At 37.5% G+C, this 22,846-nt stretch overlaps 1 protein-coding gene across 1 annotated transcript in view; it reads right to left on the bottom strand.

The window, feature by feature from the left end:
* Positions 1-6,216: 6,216 nt before the first annotated feature.
* CHRNA7 (cholinergic receptor nicotinic alpha 7 subunit) overlaps positions 6,217-22,846 on the bottom strand; it is a 40,254-nt gene continuing 23,624 nt past the window's right edge. The window contains 8 exon segments of the mRNA XM_035899520.1: positions 6,217-6,735; positions 8,706-8,815; positions 9,482-9,568; positions 10,871-11,065; positions 11,450-11,617; positions 12,824-12,903; positions 18,193-18,302; positions 22,233-22,277. Coding sequence (XP_035755413.1) covers positions 6,217-6,735; positions 8,706-8,815; positions 9,482-9,568; positions 10,871-11,065; positions 11,450-11,617; positions 12,824-12,903; positions 18,193-18,302; positions 22,233-22,277 — 1,314 coding nt within the window.

Consider the following 22,846-nt stretch of genomic DNA (forward strand, 5'->3'; position numbering starts at 1 on the left):
TGTGTGTAATCCATGTGTACAGAGAGGTAAGGTAATACCATCTGAGGAATGTTGTGCATGTATCTTGCTCTGGGATGCAGATTTTTGGTTTCTAAGCCTAAAGTCAATTTAATATAAATATTTAATATTGGCTTATTCTTAATTCATTTGCATGCCTACGATGAACCAGAGTAATACATAAATGGTAACTGTGAGATTTGTTGGACTGAATATGGTCCTTATCGCAGGCTGCTGGGCTCAGTAGAAAGATTTCTCTGCCTTTTACAGGCACTGAGGCAGTGGGTTATATCCTGAACTGTTTAGTTGAGGAAAACATCTATGGATGTTATTCTCATGTACACATATTCCAAAGTAGCATTATATCATGTCATGGCTGTTAAATTTTTGTTGGGTTTTGGTTTAGGGTTTTTTTTAAGGTAAAAATATGCAGATAGTTCAAATTATTTTGGCGTTTAAACTGCTGTTGCTTTATAGCTTTACTACAGGGATGAGTCACTGCAGCTCTGGAAACCCAGTGCTTTACTAGTGATATCTTTACAGTGAGGGTATAGGTAAGACACTGATGCTAACTTTTAGACTTGAATATTTTCATGTTCTGTTAATAAATTTTAATTTTTAATGTGGTTATTGGAGTGTGAGAGATTGTTGTTTATTCTCTCTCTATGCCATCATCTGCAAATTGCTTAATAGCACAAATAAATATTACACAGATGTTATGGTTTTCTTTTAAGCAGCAGAAGCAATGTAAAAAAAAAGATAATAGCAAAAGACTTTCATTTGTGGTTGTGGTCCTGTTAAGATCTTGTTTGATTACCAGGTTAGATTTTCTGTAATGTGCAGGTTCTGTTCACAGCTTTTAAGATTTACTGATATTTTAATATCATGAGGTTAGGTTAAGAAATCAGTTTTGCTGAAGAGAAAGTATATTCTTGTTGTTCTTACAGGATTAAAACTGGATGGCTGATACTGCTACTCTGTATAGCCACAAGACCCTGAGCTCTGATGGACATTGCCCCCCTCAGGGTGTCCTGGTTTCAGCTGAGATAGTTAATTTTCTTCCTAGTAGCTGGCATGGTGCTGTGTTTTGGATTTAGTATGACAATAATGTTGATAACACACTGATGTTTGGTTGTTGCTAAGCAGTGCTTATACCAGGCAAGGACGTTTTCAGCTTCCCCTGCTCTGCCAGGTGCACAAGAAGCTGGGAGGGCACAGCTGGGACAGCTGACCCCAGTTGGCCAAAGGGCTATTCCATACCATATGACATCATGCTCAGTATATAAACTGGGGGGAGTTGGCTAGAGGGCAGTGAACACTACTTGGCAATGGGCTGGGTGTTGGTCAGTGGGTGGTGAGCGGTTGCATCGCTTGTTTTTCTTGTTTTTTGTTTCTCTTGTTTTCCTTTTAATTACAATATTGTTGCTGTTGTTATTATCATTATTAATTATTAAACTGTTCTTACCTCGGCCCATGAATTTTCTCACTTGTGCTCTTCAGATTCTCTCCCTCATCCCACCAAGGTGGGGAGGGTGAGTGAGCAGCTGTGCGGGGCTTAGTTGCCAAGTGGGGCTAAACCACAAAACAGGGCAATGACATTGGATCTGTTCATGTATAGATTCCTAAACCATAGCAGCTTTCATATTAACCAACCAGATGCTTAAGAGTGGTAGCAGACAGCAGTCCGATTTTAATCCCCATTCACAAATGCTTCGGAGATGGAGTATGTGTGATGGTAGATTTATACACAGTGCCAGGAAACTGCCTGTCTGACCATGCTGAAGTATAACAGTAAGTCTGAGGTAGTATGTCCTGCTTCTCAGCACTCTAGAAGAGAGGGTAGGCATGTTGGCTTGGAGGAGTGAGCAGCCATCAGCATGAGCCTCACCCGAATGAATATCTGATATTGTGATATTTTATCTTATCGAAAGCAAGGTTGGATTCAGTAACAACCACATGCTTGTATGACTTGATGTGTTGACCTTGACTGAACTGGTCTTCATCAGCTGTTCCTAACAAGCTTGTGGAAGCAGTAAGAGAATAAAGTCTTGGGTTCAGCAACTCTTGATTTTTCCTACTGGCACATGCTCAGAAGAATGTTGTAAAGATAGAAAGCTTTTCAGAAAGCTGTTTCAGCATGTGGGCAGTACAGCTCATCTGTCTGCAAAAAACTACACTATGTTTTTTCCCCATCTGGGGGATATTCTGCTGACTAGGTTTTGGGTTTTTTTTTCACCTGTAGCCAACAAAATGTGCAGCTGGCAAAACCAACAGTTTATTCAGCTGCTATGGATTTGTTTTTTCTCTCCTGTTTCTCTCTTCTGTGTTAAAATTCAAGAAGTAAATTAATGCTGGCATTGAGGCCAGTCCAAAACTTTTACGGTATTTCGGTCATACTCAGTTATCTTTGATTGCTTATGTGAGACTGAAGTAATGTATGTTTGGTGTCGGACGGGTTTGCTAGGAGGATATGAATGTATTTTTATTTATCAAAGACCTTTGTTATCCCAGATTGATATATCCAAAGACATTTTTCTTTCTTTTATGGCTATTCATGTTTTCTACCACTTATTTCCATCTTAGCAAAATGAGAAAGAATCAAAAGTCTCTTAATCTAAATCTTTTATTTGGTCTGGACTGAAAAGGTATTGAATTGCTTATATGACAGTTGGGACCTGACAGGTGTAACATCTCTTTCTAATGCCCTTTATGCAATGTTTCTTAATGTAAAAAATGGTATAACAAAAGGAAAGAAAATCTGGGACTTTGGTTTACCTTCTTTTCTTGTTAAAGAAGGTGAAAAGTTCAATTGCCACAAGGTGAACTGAGATTACATCCTGCAGCTAGACAGAATGTAAGAGAATTTAAAGAAACCTTTAAAAAAAGTCTGACATAGTATTATCATTTCCTATATAAAATAATTTAATATTTTAAATACTGTTTAAATAATTTATCTGTATTTAAAACTAACCTTTTAAAATTTTATGTTTGGAACTTTTTTGGCATTAACACTTAATTTTTTTTAAAATATTAAAAAGTCTTTTAAATATTCAATACAATTCAATATAAAACCAGAAAAAAATAATATACATTGTTCACACATAGTATTGTACATGACAGCTGAGCTCTAGAGTGAGCTTTTGAATTTGTCAGGCTTAGCTGTTGTGAACCACTTGGTTATCCTCTCTCCAGACTCTTAAGATTATAACAGATCCTTAACCATCAATATGTAGTCTTTAATATTATATACACATACTGTATACAGTGTTTAATTTCCATCTCTAAGCCCAGAATTGTAAACAAATATTTTTCCCAGCATTTAGCTCAAAATATTGTTTAGCGCATACACAAATATATTTGACACACACAATTTGACAAGAAACATACCAATTTTGCTCAGCTCAGTTACATGAAAATTTAACTCATAGATGCAAAATAATGTAACTGAGAAGTTGTTACTGTTGTATTTAAAATTTATAATAATCTTATTACCAAATGTTTCCAGATTGTGTTAGCAGTAGGAAAATTAGGATTTGCTTGTCCCCTTCGTGCATTTTCATTAATCCTGCCAATGATAAAGGCAGCAGTTTAGGCATGATGCTGGTGTCTTACAGCTACTTTGTCTAACAGCTGGTATTTGCTGACAGTATTACAAACTTTGACAGTGTTATAAACTCAGTATTACAGACTTTGGCAGGACTTCACTGAAGGCCAAATACCAGTCTCCAGTTTTTAAGCATAGGCATGTCTGTCATTGATAATGAAGTTTACTGTCAAATTGTAAATTGCTTTCTCCATCCTTCTGTAAAGAACCTCCTGTATTTAGCAAGATGATTTCTACAGATACTGTAAATGGATTCTGGTGGAAAGAGGGATACTCTCATGCTTCCTGTATTACATGTGTCATGTATTATGATAGCAATAGTTGTGTCCCATTGTACAAGGTAGTGGCCAAAATTCTTCATTTCTTCTTGCAAAATTCTTCTCCCAGAGGACCCCAAAACTTTACAAAGACTGAATGGAACATTTTACAAAGCTACTTAGGGATACTTGCAGAAGGAAAAAAAAAATTGCAAATCAATGTTCACATCAAGAAGCTTAGACTAGAAACATTACTCAAAAGAGCAGCACATGCCACATGATATGTGTAGTTACTCACAAATGAACAAAACTCATTTCAGATTTTGGACTCAGTTTCCTATTCATATGCAACCTACAAACTAGAAATGATTTGCAGGAATTATTGCATGGCTAATTCTTAATAATTGTTCCTGAAAATGTAACTTTTGCACAGATAACTGATAAACAGTTTCAAGAAGGATTTGAATGCTTTGCTCGTGTCTTTGCAGTGTGAGATTCTGAATGAACCTTCAGGAAGACAGAATTCACAAACTGTGAGAAATATCCTGCCTTCCTTTCACTCCTCCTGGCCTTTTCTCTGGCATGAAGGTGCTTGAGCAAGGTGTTCACTCAGATGGTGGACTGTACCTATGGTGACTCTGGGCTTGGTTTACATGTAATTTGATTCTCCTGCTTTCAGGGGAGCGGACTCTGAAAAGGAAATTGTTACCTAGGGAGAATAACCATTTCAGTCACTTGATTTTAATCCAGTTTAAGAGATAAACTGAGGCCTTGAGTTTATTTCACAGTAAAAACATGGTACAACAACAGGCCTCCATTTGTGTTTCTGAAGACCTCAGCCAAAAAGTTGGGATTCTATAGGATAAAGCAAGCAGACAATACTAAACTAATCCTCTCCCACATCTTTTACCACTTATATCACTGATCAGCAATACTGGTGTGCCAGCAAGAGACTAATTCTCAGTTGTTTTGTAATCATGAAGTTTCATGTCCTGGTATTCTCAGCTCAGCCTTTTTCATTATGACATTGAAGTCAGCTAAGCGTATTTTGATGGGAGAATTCCAGAATCAGAAATAACATAAAGTGATGAACTATTAGTTTTGCCTTTGCAAGTGTCTCTCTAGACTTAAGAGAATTTGTATTTAAGTCTTAACCTTTCCTTGGACATATATGCAGTGTGTATATATAAATACATGCTTATACAGTTCATAGTTTCTGTCAGACCCAAGAAAGCTTTATTATTCATTAGTGCCCTTCGGATGATAAACTGAGCAGAAAAGGTGCCGTTTTCTTGTATGGTGACTCAACAGAAGGGGGCCTGTAGAAGGCTAAGCATACAATGGATCAAACATTTAACTTTTAAATTAAAACCTTGATCTCAGGATTTAATGGGTTCTTTTTGCTTTAGATTCTTCATTTATGCTTAAATCTGTATAAGACACTGAGTTACTTTTTCTGCATTGGAATCCGGTTAACAGTAGAGAGACAAGTGTGTGTATTTTTATTTTAAACAAGTGAGGATAAAGACATCATAAATCCTCCTTTTTGATAGTTAAAAAGGTCATCAGTTGAAAGAATTTCTTTCTGGGGACAAGGAAGAAGTACTAAACACTGCAAAAATTACTGTGAAGCCTTTTTAAGAATTCAGGCCAAACTCCTAGGTCAAATCCAGAAAGATATAGAAGGTCAAGTTACGTGGTGTATCATCTTAACTTTCAGGTTTCTGGTGTCTCAGACAAATTCAGAATCCTGTAAAGTCACATATGCTCTGTGTAAAACGCGCAGAGGGAGTTATGGTTCTGACCGGTTATGAGTGAGCTGAAGAGCTGCATATCACAACTTAGTAAGAAGCAGTAACTGAAAATCAAGCCATTTCTCCCTCTTCTCTCTGCTGTTTGAGCTTCCGTCTATTCGGATTTAATCCTCTCCTAAATGGAAGTGTTTATGTCACTCATTCAAATAGTTAAGATGGACTACCTTCTCTCTTTTATAACAAATTCTGGAAGAAGTGACATTTCTGGCATTGCCTAACTGTTATTTTGTAATAGCCAGTTCAAAAATATGTGAGAGACGGTGGTGCCATACCCTGTTGTTCTGAAGGGACTCGCAGCCACTTTGCATCTCCCACAGAAGAGTGCTCAGAGGAGCTACGCACAGGCAGCCCAGGGAGACATCCTTGGCTTCCCTTCCCTTCTGAAATGGTGCCACTCTTCCGAAAGAAACTCAGGACCAGAGAGGGGGGCAAAAGAAAGCAGACAAAGAGAAGCAGTATACTCATTAAGAACAAGCAAACAAACAAAAAACACACTCTTATTTGCTACATACCATACTTCAGAGAATCAGATTTTAGTTAGGAGTTAAGCAAAATCTTTAGACACAGCCTCTACAAAGTTTGGTGCTGACATTAAAATACCAATTGTACAAATGATTGTAAAGACTGAAAAAGCCATCAAGCAGAGCCGATCCACTACAGAGGCTGCAAACTTCCATTCATTGCAAATGGCTTCTTCTTCATCCTGGTCTCTGAATCGGTTTGCAATGTACCTGACCTCTTCCAAGATCTTAGCCAAATCTGGGTCACCTTCAGAGGGGTGACCACTGTGCAGCAGGTTTTCTTCATCTGTTGGTGAGCAGGTCATCCTCCCACAGATCACCCCTGAATCAGTGGTAGGTGTGCAGTGAACCCCTTCCAGCCCCCTAAACCCAATGTATAGCATATTCCCATTACTGGATTGCTGTCCACTCACAGTGTTCATCTCCACACTTGATAGGCTACATCGACGCTGTTTATGTTGACAGGCAGGACGCACTTTATCTTCCCCTGGTCTTTTCATCCTCAGAAACCAAGCACACCAGTTGAGAAGGATGATTCTTGTCTGAAAGAAAATTTTTGTGAATAAGCATCTGTTCACACAGCCACTGTCTTTGGGCGCTAATGGTATTTTTGCAGCCTGAGTGACTGACTGATCCAGTCTATTTAGTCTGCACAGGAGTTCCAGAAAATGGTGCCAGAGTTTTCCAACTGATTAATTTGCCAATCACTGAGGCTGCTTTCTTATTCTAGCAGTACTGTTGATTGCCTCAGGCTGACTATCGCTACTGGGATTCCTCCCTCCTCAGATAGGAGTCTCCATAGTGTTGAATTTTCCTTACACTTGAACAGCAATATGGCAGCCTTTTCCACCTTTACTAGAAACCATTAATTAAAAAAAAAAACCAACAAACCACTGGGTAAAGAGGAATTACTTTTTAATAGTCTTAATAGCTCTGCTTTAGATTATAGTCAATAAATTACAATTCTTTCACTCATATTTGTGTTCTAATATTAAATTCACATGACATTACTTTTTGGAGGGGGCTGCTAAAACAGGTGCTAGACTGGACTGGACTGGACCACCATGCTTTACAATATTTTGGTTCTGTTCTAACATTGCTTTCATGACAGTTGATTGCAGATTTTAGAAAACAGATCTGGATATAGCATGGAGAAAAGATGGAAAAATTATGTTGAGTTAAAAAAAAAAAAGCTTCACAAATTTAATCATCATGTATCATTTTACTGTTTTCCACATTGCCTTAATCCAGCCTTACAGAAAGTACAGGCAAGCCAGAGACTGTTCCAGTTCAGACACAAGCTTCTGTAATTTATTTCAATCAGATTTTAAGAGCTCATTCCAGTGTTTCTTTTCCAGAGCACTAATGAAATATTATTGTCTCATATAATATGTAAATCTTACACTGTAATTAATATTAGATTTGGTCCACTTATTCTGACTGTGGATTGCCACTCAGAGTAGATATTATATCCAGGCAAACATCCCAACCAGGGACAGATCTTGCCCTGTTACTCTATTTACACTATCAGGCTTCAGCAAGAAGGGTAATACTCCATTAACTAAGGGTCTGATCCAAAATTCACCAGTATCCAAATAATGTTTAATGGACTTGAACTTTTCAACACTAAATCTCACTCCTCAACCTCAAGTACTCTGTTTGCTGAGGAAGTTTGGCTCAATACTAAATATTTGTCCCCTTTAGGTCATCAAACTTGCATCTAAAGATATATACCTCTTATTCTCTTAATTGAAATTTATTTTAAAGTCACTACCCCAGAACAGGCCAGGGAATATCTCATTATCTCTTGTGCACAGGCACTGCTGTATGCACATTCTTTCTGGTTAGTAAGGATAGTAATAAGTCATTGTTCTAGAGAGAAAAAAAGCGAAAGATCTCTCCATCTTCTGTAATGTCTGATGCTGCCCTGAGCTGCATGAAGTCAGGAGTGGACAGTTAGCTGATAAGGCTCATCAATATTTAGTAATCCAATCCAATCAGTGTAATGTTCTCTGTAAAAACAACCACTCACAGAAGTACATTATAAAGAAAGTCTGATGTGCTTAGAAAAAGACTTTAATTTTCCTTTGTACTTTACAGATGTTCTTGACCAGAGACGTAAAGATGAGGATTTTCAGAGCAAGTTTCACTTCCACTTTAACAGCCATCTTTAACAAGTGCTTTTTAGGCTATTGATGTTTCTGTAAGCACAGCAGCTAAATATGTAGCAGCTGCACAGTTGCACCTTGAGGCTAGTGTATTTAATGCATTTATAATGTCCATCAGCACCTTGCTCTTTCCTTGTACCTGTTTTACTTCTGACATCTGCAGCTTATTTGAAAACCACCTTCATTTATATATTTAGGTTTTAGCAAAATCCTGAGGTGCTTCAAGCTGTTGTGAAGGAGATTCTGAATATAGAAGCAAGTTGAGGGATAGTCATTCTCTCTCTCTCTCTCTCTCTCTCTCTCACACACACTCTAAGAAGCCAACCACACAAAAGGTGTCTTACCCATTTAGGCATTTTCCCCCCATCTGGATCATGATGATGGTATTGTAGAACAATAACAGTGACAACAACAGAAAGACCAACAATAATCATAGTGCTGGCAAAATACTGAGCTGCAAAATAAACAAATAATTACAGCAATATACTTTGGCTGATATTGCTTTGTAGCTATTACAGGGGGTGTTTATATACATGCATACATAGTGTTAAGTTCCAGTGTAGTGATAGATGTGCTACTTTCAGTACTTGTGAAGGATTTTTCAAAAGCAGAAAGAGTGCCTGTTATTTTGAGAGGATAGCCAGCCTTTAGTAATTGTCTTTGTGGAACTGAAGCACCTGACTTTTCTAAACAACCTTGAAAAAAATTGTCCTCTAATTTTCTTTCACCAGTATTGTAGAAACTGCCTAGTACTTCTTTTCAGAAGTTCCTCTTTCTGTTTGTGCAATTACAATGGGAAGATTTAATCATGTTTAGCTCTGTATTCCTAATGCCTGGCCAGTTGTGTCGAAACTGCAACAACCTACTCCATGGAAAACTGACTCTCTTATGCTTTCCCAAAATACACATAGGTTCTCTATTTTGTTCAGAGCAGAGAGCATGAAAGTTGCATAGGGAATCACACCCATCAGAGCCTCTCATCAGCTGGCAACATTTTTCTAATTCTGTTGCAGTAGGCCATTGTACGGATTGTAATTTGCTTTACTGCTGGCCTTCATGCAAAGTCACTGCACGTCATTTGACAAAAAATAAAAGTGAATAAAAGCTGTAGTTAACTTACCAATTAAGGGCACGGAATCAGATGTTGCTGGCATAATTTCAGCCACAAGTAACATGAAGACAGTGAGAGACAATAAAACTGTTATACCTGAAAGATAAACATGAAGTATGAAATTAGATCAGTAGCTTGTAATTACAAGGCAGTAAGAAGCAGAAAATGAATCTGAAGGAGTGCTCTTTGCAAGATGCATTCCCACTGTTATCCTCACACCAGCACATTAGTGGTACTCTCTATCCTTTCTTGTACTACCTCAAGTTCAGGGTAGCAGTGCTGCCAAATTAGTACCAATGCTTGCACAGACGTATATATTTTTAGGTATTTGTAGCTGTTCAACTTTTATCACCATTTGCTAATTAGCTGAGGTAAATCAAAGCAATTCTTGCTGCTTGTTTGCTTTAGAAACATGGTGTGATTTTGAGTATTCAAGCATATGACACTTGATTAGTTAGTGTGGAAGCTACAGGTGGCATAATGCATAATATTCCTGAAAAACAGATTTGCTGTCTTGGACAGATATTGATATCTTTTGATATTAGCTGTTGGGTTCTGCACGTGGCTATGCCCAACCAGTCTCGACTGTTGATTTTTGGAGTTTGACTTCTGCTGCACATCTTTTTGGAACAAGGTTTAGCTCTTTTCTCAGGACTAGTATTAAAATATAAGGAGTCATTGTCAGGTGGAAAAGAATTTAGGAACAAATAATACATCTTAAAATATGGGGAGAGACTTTTTGATTAGGGAGGCTACTACTCAATTAAACCATGTTCTAGAGAAATGTCAGTTTTCTTTCTGCCTTTTAACAGCTATGTTCGCTTAGTAGAAGCCAGTGCATTTCTAGTTTTGTATGGGGCAAAAAATTTCATTACATATTTAACCTCCATCTTAAGGATCATTAATCAGATTTGTTTCATAAACCAATACTTTAAAATTTGCTATAAAAATTGGAATAGTAGCAGATCGAATCAGTCTGAGAAGGCACCTTAGGCTCTTAGTACAACTCACTGTTAAAAGGAAGTATTAAGAAGAATTCCATGTTAAAGTGTTCAAATGCATATTTGTAAGCTTAAGCTTTACTCAGTGAATACAGGTTTTTCTTCACCAAATAAACGTCAAAAAATAAAACCCTGCTTCTTAAGGAAGTTCGTCAGGAATTGTCATGCTTCTGCTTGGTTGGCTGGAATTTCTCCATTTCACAACTTCAGTGTACCCTTAGCTGAGTGCAAGGGTTAAACATCACACAGCTTCAGCATCAAACAGTAAAAATAGCTCATGAGGCAGAATAGGGCACACAGGCTATTCCTCCTTGCCTACTAAGGCTATTTAAAAAACTTTAAAAAGGACAACTTCTTTTGGCTTGGTCATATTTACAATATCCTGTTAAGGATTTACCTAGTGAGATCTTTTCTCCCGAGTCTGCTGGAAGCAGAAAAACTAACAAAGCAAGTGCTGATATCAGTACACAAGGAATAAGAAGATTGAGTCCATAGTAGAGAGTCCTACGTCTCATAGTTACTGTGAATGTTACGTCTGGGTAGGGTTCTTTACAACATTCATAAAAACTCTCAGTTCTCTTCCCAGGAACTCCTGTGTAGAAGGGAAAAGGAAGAAAACCAGAAATTAATGTGAATAAACTGTATATTTTGTAGTAATTATTTTTAAAAAGGATAAATGTAGCTTTCTAAGTTTTACTATAGGTAACACTACTTCTTTAAGCTTAACTCCCAATTAAGTAATTTCTGACAGGTAATAAAGGAAAATCACATAAAAGATACTTACTGAATTCAAGGAGCAATTTTGTCACCTTATGTTGATTTTCATCTTACATCTGTTCTCAGAGTTTCAAATGCCACTAGCTAGGTCATTTATTCATTTAATTTCTGTCTTCATTTCCTAATTGTTATTCCATCCATTTCAGCAGTGGAGACTAGGCTGCAAATTCACAGTGCAAATAAGAAATCAAGAGCTTACCTACTAAATCCCACTCTCCATTTGAAATATAGCCAGATATATCTGCTTCTTGCATTTGTAAGTCCAAGGACCAGCCTCCGTAAGTCCAGGATCCAAACTTCAGGTTACACTTCTGAACATCAAATGGAAACCAGCGTACATCTATGTAGCATGAGCTTTTAAATATGCCTAGATTGGATTTTAAACAAGAGTGCTTAATTTAAATGCTTGTTCCACATAATTTCATGTACATTTTGTAACCAGACCTTGTGCTACATTGTGCCCTCTGTTTTTTCTCTTGTAAAGCATATTTAATCTCAGTTGCGTCTTGACATATAAATAGCAAAAGTCAATCATAGAGAAGGGAAAGAACTGCACCATTAATGTAGTAATTTTATAAACTGTTTTTTGAGCTACATTTCCATTTTGGCACATAGACGGAGAGTGTTTAGAGAAGAGCTCAGGTTTCTAGATACTGTATTTCAGAAAGAAATGAAGCAGAATATGCAACCTGCTTCTCCTGTTTCTTTAACTGAATAAAACAAGAAAACATGAAAGATTATTTGCTATCTTATTACATTTACATGATCTTGATTTATTCAGGAAAGCTAGCTTCTTCTTTTTCATTTGTTGAGTCAAGCCCTGCCACTTAGCAGCTTTCAGAATTGAATTGAAAAATGCCTACCAAATGGAACATCTTAAATCAAAAGAACAACAGGCAAGCCCTGAAATCATCTGGGGGTCTTACACGGAAAACCTAATTTGTCTGGAAAGCACTTGGGTCTATTGCTGTAGTTTCGAAAATTCAGATTCTAGGAAGAGTTAATTCTAAGAATTGTGCTAATTGTGTTTGGGAACAGAAACAGTACGCTGCTATAAATCCAGAGAGTCAGTGATATGTTTCTGATATCAAATAAATATCAAACACATACTATTTGCCTTTCAGACTAAAAATTGTTTTGATGAAGCATCCAGTGAATAATTTCAAATAGAAGATACATCCAAGAGGTTACTAAACATCGTATTGTAAGTTAATTATTAATAGAAGAAACAGCTAAATTAATGAAATAAATATTTATTGAGAGGCATTACCATACCTTTAATAAATGATATCTTTTCATATTAAGGGCTTTTATTTTTTGTCTTCTTTAATACTTCCACACTTCTGAAATAGTGCATTATGACAGAGTATTTTACGTAATAGCAATAAAAAAATATGTCTTGTATGGTGGTTTTCACACAGAAGCCTTAACCATGTAATTCACAATTCATCTAGGCTCAAATCTATCAGATGATGCTAGCTAGATAAATATCAGAGAATTTATGTCAAATTTGAAAGCACACCATACATACGTAGTCTGAGTTATCAAAATTTATTACATGAAAACAGCCTACCTGGTGGCAGATATTGGCAATGTCCTGAAGAATTGACTAAAACATTAGTGTGAAATGTAGCATCAAATCTTTCATCAGCACTAGAATAGGGAAGAAACAAAATGGGTTATATGCCTCTTGACTGGCTGAAGAATATCTGAGATGAGTGTGTTCTTCCTAAAAGAAGGAGCTTCTCTCCTGTCATCTGTTTTCTGTGGTCTCAGAGTAACTGGCCTGATACTACTGGATTTGTTCCTGATTAACAACTGTAAGTGAAGGTGACACACCTCATTCTTATTGCTCACCTATTCCACTACGTTCATTACAGTGCCTCAGCTCTATTGATTTCCATTTGGAAAGTAAGCACTTTTAAAAAACTTCTCAAGCAACTGTACAGGGAAATCTCTTCTCTTGCTGTCTACATTACCAGCAGCTAATGAATACTGGATACTCTAGTATCTCATCCTACCCCTTTGCATGCGTGGATGTTATTACTACATGTCTTACAGAAGACTCTTTAATGCAGCTCCAGCCTTCATAATCTACTTCAGACCCCAAAAACTGGGTTCAGCAAAAAAACCCAGAAACCCTATTAGAGTTGCCGGTGTAGTGGTGCTGGCCAGGACCACCCTGGTGTGCCGTTCTTACAAGTCTTTAGAAAAGAATTGTAATGTTACTTGGAGAGTACTTCAAATTATAAATTGGCAGCTCCTGCCAAGGGGTATCTCAACTACATCTGACCCTATGACCCAGGAAATTACTAGGCATTAAAATTTTAAGAACTTCTAGATGGGAAACAACCTAATATTTAGATGATGAAATAAGGACTCCTTCCTATGAAAAGTTTATTAAATTTGCTGAGTTAAATCTCTCTATGAAAGATGTTTAGATTGCTTAGCATTGCAATGGATATATAATCGTACAGTATTCTGCCCTATTTCACAGTTCCCATTTACTACTGCAGGTTTTCGTGGTAAGGTATTACAGATTCTGGTCTATACATCCTTTACAGTTCAGGACCAAGGTATTCAAGAAGTTGTTGTAGTTATTGAAATTGGTGCCTAGATTAAGTTGAGCAGAATGTACTTGGAAGATACTAGCAGTGAATGAGCTTTGCATCTGGTGGTGGTTGGCCCTGATTATAGATACAGGCTCCTCTCTTGGGCTTTCATTTGTGCAGGGGATAAAAAAAATGAGACATAGCCTACTGTACTTTGTAGTATTGTTTGTAGTTTCCAAACAGTCACTTTGTGGGGACACAAAGCAAATACAGTGCCAGCCGCTCTGGGGCAGAGGAGGTCACGTGAGCCTCAGGGTCTGGCTTCTTGCTGCAGTCTGTGCTTTCGTTGATCTACAAACCTGTGCTGTCTCTAGGATGATTTGAACATGACATTGTCATCTCTGATTTCCCTTTGCCTATCAGTTGTTTAGTATCTCACAATTTTCTAACCACCTTCTAAAACATCATCAGAAAAAGACAGTAAGAATCTGAGATTGGGAGAAAGTGAAATATTATTAATGATAATAAATAACTATAATAAATAGTAAAATAAGTAATTCTAGGAGAAAATATAGCATAATAAATGGTATATTTTTCCAGCAGTAAAGCCCATATTTAAATATTCTTTTTTTAAAAGAGGACTTCAATATTTGATCTATTCTGATGCAAATTTTGTATCTCAGCAGCTAAAATAAAGCAATCATTATTTTAGTTATTGTTACTTTGCGTTTTATTTTCCTTTTATGTATTTGAAGAAATTACATTTTAAAAATATGTGGACTGGTCTGTGAAATACACAGACAAGAAAAAACTAAATCCAAATAATTACTTGCGCATCTGGAGTTGCAGTTTTTCCTGTGGTGGGCAGCAGTCTCACAGCATTGAAAATCTTTGCAACTATTTAATTTGAACTCTGAAGACAAGCAGAAAAGTCTAAATATTGTGTATGTAGCATGAATGGATTCTAGCACTTTGAGGGGAAAATGCGATTAAATTCTAAGGCAGTTGAACTAACGTAGGCCACACTGCTAAATTTGGCAGAAATTGATCCAGATGATATTGGGGAAAGGGACAGCAGGAAAGATCATACGCAAACACATATATTCACACAGGTGTGCACAACTTTTGTTTCCTTAGAAAACCAGACTTAAAGTCCTGCAACAGGTTTCTGTATTAGACATAGACAAGTAATTGCTTTGACTTGAAATTAGTAAGGGCTACATGATGAAACTCAACCAAGTAGTCAAATTTAGGATGTAAAAATATCCATGCCACACAAATTACTTGTAAAGTGGAAATTAATGGCTAGAAATAAAATTCTTAGCCTCCTAGGCTAGATTATGTGCTCCTCCCCTCGTGTGGAGGGCAGTTAAGCACCAGGGGGTTGCTTCCAAGACCTTGCTGCTGTTTCTGGTAATTGGCAAAAATAAAATCTTCAAAAGGACACACGTGTTCAAGGAACCTAGATTTCATTGCCATGTGACTTTGCCTTTCATAAGACACAATCTTAAAAGAAAAATAAGAGGTACTCAAACTCAAATGTGAAATTCTTTTTTTCTGAAAAAGGAGTATATGTGCTTTTCTACGTTGTGCTTTAATTGTTTTTTGAAATGCAGTGCTTCAGTTGGGAATGCACCAAGTAGCTAAGCCTTTGCTTGATGAGACTTTGCACTCGAATGTGATGATAGAAAACCATTTCTGCTACATTTCTTCTTCAGGGTATAACCACTTGAAAGCGGATATTGACTGCAGTACATTGAGATGACAAAGCTGTACCTAGCAGATATAATCCCACTGGGACCTATCTGGAGAATCTCAGGTTTATAAAACTGGAAAAATGAAACTGTTAAAATGAGACATAACTACCAGAATTTTTGTTATTCCATGAAGTACTGAACACTATGTGGCCATTTGGAAAAGAATTCCAACAGAAATGAGCACTTATTAATAAGTCTAGTAAAACTAACAAAGTGGAAGAGAGCCACACATGACACTTAATTCTGGAATTCGTACACAGGCCAAGATCTTTCTCTCAGAAAAACTACAGATGAACTGGCCCTGCTCTCTTCACAATAGACTGGTTGTAAAATGTAATACAGCTGCCACAATTTTCTCACTACTGGACTGCAGCAAGATGTGTAAGGACTCAAGCCATAGCGAAACATGCATTTATTAAAATGAAAAATTAATTCAGAGTTCATTCATTTCTTTGTAACCACAGGTGCATGTCCCTGGTGAAGTGTATAGAAATTGAAAGCATCTTTCTCAAAATACCATGTCACTGTAAGAGAACATCATAACATTCCCAATGCAATTTCATGCAAGAATAAGAATTTGTTTTAAATAGCTTTGCTCTCTGACTAAACTCTGAATAAGACTTTGGATTAAATATATGTTTGAAATAGAAACACTGTAATTACTTCATAACCATGCCACAGTTAACAATCCCAAGATTTAAAAACCTATATTAACAGAAAACTAGTGTTTTCAGCTTCTCAGGTTATTAAGTTATCCTTCTCATTCTGTAATGCACTTCAGCTACAGTTAGTATCTGTGTATTACAGTTAGTATCTATGTATTAATGCTACTAATTTCTAAAAAATTACCCTTTCATTTTGTATATACTTAAATATTGAAGCATAAATCCTCAGAGACACTGAAAGTCTCTGTCAGGTATGTGATATGCGTGAGGAAGAATATTGTCATAATTCATTCTTTTGGAAACCTCTAAAATGCTGTTGCAGAGTACCAGTTTTATGGCATACACAGTGTGTTATTCAGCAGAAGACAAGAAATGAATGCGTGATTTGTTGGATTCTCCCAAGAATGCTGTCACTTATGGAATCAAGGTAGCTAGGAATAAATGCTTAAGAGAATAAATTTGCATTGAAAACTACATTCAGCAAGATTAATGTTGCAAAAATACCTCTTCAGGTTGCATGCTGCTCTATTTTGTGTACAGAGCATTTGAAAGGTTTTTTAGGCTGGGGTATGGACAACTGAAGTGCTAATTGCCATGCATAAACCAGAAACAAGAAATAATCTTGACAGGCTGTTACCATAAGTACGGTGAACTCCAGTGGAGATGACCACAAATCCTTTCGTATTAATTGTACCTTTGAGAGAAGCACTGCAGCGTGCTGTAAGCAAAGCGGTAAGGTAGGCCCTAGAGAGAAGTACTAAGTGGCTGACAAATGCTGTCTCTGGGTGCTGTTATCACATCATTACAATTCAACAACACCTGTGACAGTGACGTTGATCATATGGGTGATCATCAAATGGCAAAAGGGAGCATAACTGCAGCTGACATATTGGGTACAGCTATTCTCTAGGTCTTGTTGCAACAAAAAGCAGCTCCTGAAGTGGGGAGGGGGAGTCAGGTTGATAAACACAGCAAGGTTGTCTTCTTAGTAGACATATGGCAGAGAAACCAAGGAAAAAAGCCATCAGGAAGACAAAAGGTTCATGTCATCCACATGGGCAAAAAAATAACAATGTACCCTGGCTACCATAAAAGAGCCAGTGCAACACATACAAAGCAGATGTAAAGTCTTTCTGGGGAACAGCACACAGGCCCACAACTGCAGAAAAAGGCAAATTGTTAAAGACCAGACAGCTCTCAGTGCTTTGTCTTTTTAAACGAAATAAATTCCACAGTGGAAACTACCATATAATGGTGCAGCCAAAGAACCTCTCACGTCAGCAAAAGGTTCTGCAGTGGATTGATGGCAATCTGTCTGACCCTGAAATAAGCCCAACTCAGAAGAGATAGTTTGAAGAGGAGAGCAGCAAGTATTCTAGCTAATTTTGTAGCAGGAAGAAAGAGTGACACCAAAACGGGACATGGGAAAATGCAAACACACTTACTGGCATTTACCTAGCCTGCCTCTAGTGAAACCCAAACTAAAACTAGACAAGCAGTCAAAAGTCAGATTTTAATTCACCCATAAATATTTAGACCAAACAAATAATTTAAGAGGAAATTGTCACTACCTGTGCCATTAAACACAGCCAGAAAAATTTAGTTTTCTAATCATCTGATAAAACCTAACTAGAATTGGTGGTAGGGAAGATGTCATTGTTTATGAAGCATTTGCAAATATGACCTTCTGTTGTGTAAACAGGAGACTGGTAATTTTCCAGTATTGCAAAAACCCAGAATGTTTTGGAAAATTATTTCAAAACCTAAGCATTTTGATGAGATAATGATGTCATTTGCCTTGCCTTATCTTTGCGATCGGGCAGGGTGCTAGATAATCTCATCTAGCCCCCCTTTTCCATGAATGATTGGACCAATTGATCCTTTGAGGTCCCTTCCAACCTGGGCTGTTCTGTGATTCTGTAATTCTATGATCTTCTCTTGTTCCCCACATGAAAAAAGTGTGTCTACCTGTTATAGAGAAGAATATCTGGCTTCCAAATCAGTCCATCAGGAAAACGGACATTCTTCACTCCTGGGTATTCAGACACGTTCCACTGTAGGTAATGATCTGTCCAGTACTAAGACATACACACAAAAAGTAAGTTAAGGTATCTCATCCACTGGTTCACTGTAGTTCTTTAGGGACTGGGGAGCCTGAAACAATAGTTGTTTTCTTGTTCATGAGATATTATTTAGCTTCAGGCAGTGAAATGGTTGGAAAGGGTGAATTAGGCCACCTTGAGCCTAGTGGAAAGCATAAAAATCTCATTTTCAGTTCACACTGCAGTGCACCTAACAGCCTATAAAGGATTTGGGGTGCTTCAGTTTTATTGTCCATGCTGTCTCAGGTGCCAATTTGGGATAGAATGGATTTTCCTTTTACAGTTAACCTAAATTATGTTTATCGTCGTAGACAACTTTGTTTTCTGTTGTTGGAAATTCTCAGGTTGTAATAACTTGATTATAGACATGAGGTAGAGCAGCCAACAGTTACTGCTGACACGGAAAACAACTGAAATGGCAGAAAGGTTCATGCTAGCACAGAAGGTCTTAGCAGCTCCTGTGGCCTGAAGTTAGGCAACCTCGGGGGCAGATGCTCTACAGCACTGCATTGTCCCACAAGCTTCCTTCCTGGCTGGCACTTACTGCCCTGGAGGCATCTGCCCTGGGGACCACCCCTGCTCCTTTCAACCCGTCCTTGACTGCCACCATAGGCAGGGAATCTGTCGTGGTCCAACCAACAGGGGTTTGATCTGTGTTTGGCGTTGCTAAATCCCAGATACTGTCATTGAAACATGTGATCTGAGTTGTGCATTGCTTTTTCCTCTTGCTTTACAGATAATAGTTTTTTACAGAAATCTTAAATCAGAACATCTGATCAGCCCTGTTCATAGTATTTTCTTCTCACTGCCTGCTCCATTCACAGTTATCTAATTAAACTATGTGCATTGCTCACACTTATTTATATACAGCTTCTGTAAACTGATCAACTGCTTCTCATCTTTTTTTTTAAATTTTACATCCATTTTTACAGTAAATTGTATTACATGAACTTCGCAATAGACAAATGTCACTGTATTTTTTACCACTTCATCTTTTTGGAATGTGGATGTACTGAGATCATCAGGATACCTCTATTTTTTACAAAGTCCAGCAATGTAAAGAAATACGATGTGTGGTTTTGAGGCATTTAAACCTGCGGGTGCTTGTTGGCATTAGGTGATTCATTTTTAGGGGCTGACAGAACAGGCCACCTTCTGAGGAGCAGTTGCAGGGCTGGGGCTGGCAGGCTGCAGGCGGCTGCTGCAAAGCTTGCTGCCTACCGGCTTGGTTGTGTGCAGGTCTGAGTTGCATTACAATGATTTATATCAATATATCCAGTAATTTCTTATTCTAACTTCTTTTAGGAGTTATCGTGGCTGATATGATGTAGCATAGGGTGACACTGAATGATATAAAGACAGTCAAAGGGTGATAAAAAACTTAATATTGAAGTAGGTATTAGAGATCATGTTAAGCAGATTGTACGGTTGCTGTTTTACCATGCGTACGAAGTGCTTACCCATCCAGCGGGATATGAGCTGCCTCATTTTGTTTTAACTTTAGAGCTACAATCTCCACTGTAGCTGAAGTACATTTGATGGGATTAAAATAGCAAACAGGTCAGGGTACTTGGGTTAGTATTCATCTGTGTGACTAGGCAAGGCTCCTGCTGTAACTTAGATGAAGTTTAAGATTTTGATACTGAACAGTATTGCCAAGGAGGTGGTGGTCAGAATCAAAGAGTCTGCATGTATAAATACTAGATTTATATTTCCAGTTTAGTTTTTGTATTTAAGTATTTCAGTGATTATTAGAAAAAGTATGTTTAAGATAACATCTTTGATTGTACACACATATGTATCAAGAAAGGGAGTGGAGAGGGAAATTTGGGGAAAAACTTAGTTCAGACTGTTTAGCATAATAAAATGACATATGTTTGCCTTAAGCATGCTTTGAATCAGTCTAGTATGACATTAATATGCAAACACTTTTTTTTTTTAAGGTGTACATAGGCCATGAAGAGTGGCTACATTTTTTGTAGTAATCAGGTAATCTGCTCATTGCAGTCTTAACATGGTCCACATGCAGTATGTGCTAAGGTGAATCAATCAAAAGAAATACAGAATATATAAAAGAATCAGGAATTTCCTTGGGTGGGGGGAAATCTCAAAAAGGATGAGGATGCTGTGGTATAAAAGAGAAGGAAAATAAGTGATAGCTTCTTGAGTATGAATTTTCCTGGTAAGAAATCATAGCAACTGTTGTCACTGTAGCTCAAAGCCAAAAACATATTATATTTGACAGTTTTAATCTTACTGTACAAGTCTGTAAAATAACATAAGCTGAATGCTTCTTCCATGTCAACTTTTCTTTGTGAATAAATGGAATAGCCATGCTATCCTTTGTGGGTCAACGAAATAGTCTTTCATTTGTTTCCTAAGGCCTACCACAGTGCAAGAGAAGTGGTCTATAAAAAATGCTACCATAAAAGAAAAAAGAATACTTTTAAACTGAACGAGCTGGTTAAAGAAACTGAAGGGTGTAAAGTTTATGTGGAAGCAGCATGCTTATCTGGAATAATAAAACTCTTCTGTAAACCTTTACTTAACCCAAACAGTTCAGTTTCTGTAATACATATGGGAATTAAACTAATGGCAAATTCTCATCCTAGCTGCTATAGTATGGAGAAAGCTCCCCATATCACCCCATCTTCATAAAGCACAAACTTACGGTAGAAATGTTTTGTGGAAGCTTTAGGAACCCACACTAGTCAGCATGGTAAGAAGCATCTTGTTAATTCTGTCTTAGTATTAAACTAATGCAAAAAAAATAACCAATCAAGTCAGACTAAATCTATGTAGGCTCCTTTGCTTAAGAGCAGCTCTCTCGCTAGTTAACCTTACAGAGGAAAGAAATTCAAAATACTTTCACAAAGTTCTTGAATATTCTATTATCTGTTCCATTTATTAAAAGTGAGTGAAACTTACTCCTGCCCAGCAATGCCTGCCATGAGTTAATGCAGGCAAAGTTCTCCGCTGTGGTAGCTAGTGGTGGCAATAGTTATGGTTAAGTAATAAGAGAGGATGTGAAATACTGTGACAACTATAGCAACTAAACATTGCAACAAAAGGTAAAATAAAAGCTACTGTTTGAAAAATGAACACTCTCTGTGGGCAAAACAAACTGGGAAACCAGGACAAAAGTATAGTGTTCCCAGCTGAACATTAGGAAACTGAACTGATGTTCCAATGCCCATTTTAGTCATATAACTGAGATGCAGAATTCAGACAAGTAGCATGACAAACCTCTCATGTTCACAGTTAACTTCTGATGATGACCTGTGTTTAAACAACTTTTTGAACAGCATGGCCATTTTAATTAAAATCCTCTTGCAGTTTCTAAAGGAGACAGACAGCAAAGCAAGTAGGATGGCAAAGCCATTCAGTTAGGACAGTAGCAGCAGCTCTCAGGAGACAATGAACCTCTTTGGAACAGTTTTTCCCCTCTATCAGAAGAACCATCTGGTGAATTTCAGAGTGCTGATAAGAACAACTGTTACAGATGAAATGCATTTCTTGCATGTATAGTTCTCTTTCACAATCAAATTATTTACCACAACGTAATGGATGGGTGATAAGGCACTTGCACCTACAGTTACTCTACCTGGGACTCTCAGGACACCGGTGTCTTATGACAATCAAGAGTTTAGCCTGACTAATTCAACTACAGTGAGTTAGTAACTTACTTAGATGTTGTGACTCAAATTCTTAAAAATTTTCAGAAATACCTGAAACCACAAGACTTAAATCTCAGCCTTACAGTTTTCCATTCAGCTTAACTTTGTCGACTATGTAGCAAAATATAGAACAAAAGCTTGAAAGTTTCCTAAAATTCAACCCCCTCTCCAGACAGATTAAACTCAAAGACCAAAGGGGAAAAAAAACACACGTTGTTTCAAAACTCACCATTTGTAGCCAGATGTTTGTTGTTAATACTTGATTCTTTTCATCCTGAGAGGAAGGAGAAGCAAAGGAAGAAGAAAAAATGAAACCACAGCTTAGTACTTTACACCAGTAAATATATTTGACTGTTATGAAATAGCGGGTTGGGCACCTGAGCAAAGCTTCGAACTTTGTGCAACGGAAGTTTTCACAGGTATTTTTAATGTATTTTGTATTACCACAGTCAATCAAACTGTTTCCTGAGGGTATCCTTCTACCAGATTCTTCCCTAGGGCTCCTTGTTTAATAAAGAATCTCAAAAGGAAAAGGAGATTACAGTAGGGGTTGCCTGTTTCACCTCTGTTAGGAGCAGCCCTCTCAGTAATTAACCTTCCACACCAGACATATGCAGGTAATAGAAAAAATACCGAACAAAGAAAGTGTGACTAATCTCAGATGATGTATGTTGAGGCTGTACTGAGTAGCTTCTTAATCGGCAAGTAGCACCACTGATACCAACGGAACTATACAAAAAGTATCAGCTTTAACAGAAAACTGTTGTCAGGGCAGAACTTTATTATTCTGCCTGGAACAGTTCCAATTTGAAGGCCTTCCCCCTTGCCTCCTATGACTATGTG

The sequence above is a fragment of the Egretta garzetta genome, unplaced genomic scaffold (genome assembly GCF_000687185.1).
Source record: "Egretta garzetta isolate BGI_Z169 unplaced genomic scaffold, ASM68718v1 scaffold287, whole genome shotgun sequence".
NCBI classification, from domain to species: Eukaryota; Metazoa; Chordata; class Aves; order Pelecaniformes; family Ardeidae; genus Egretta; species Egretta garzetta.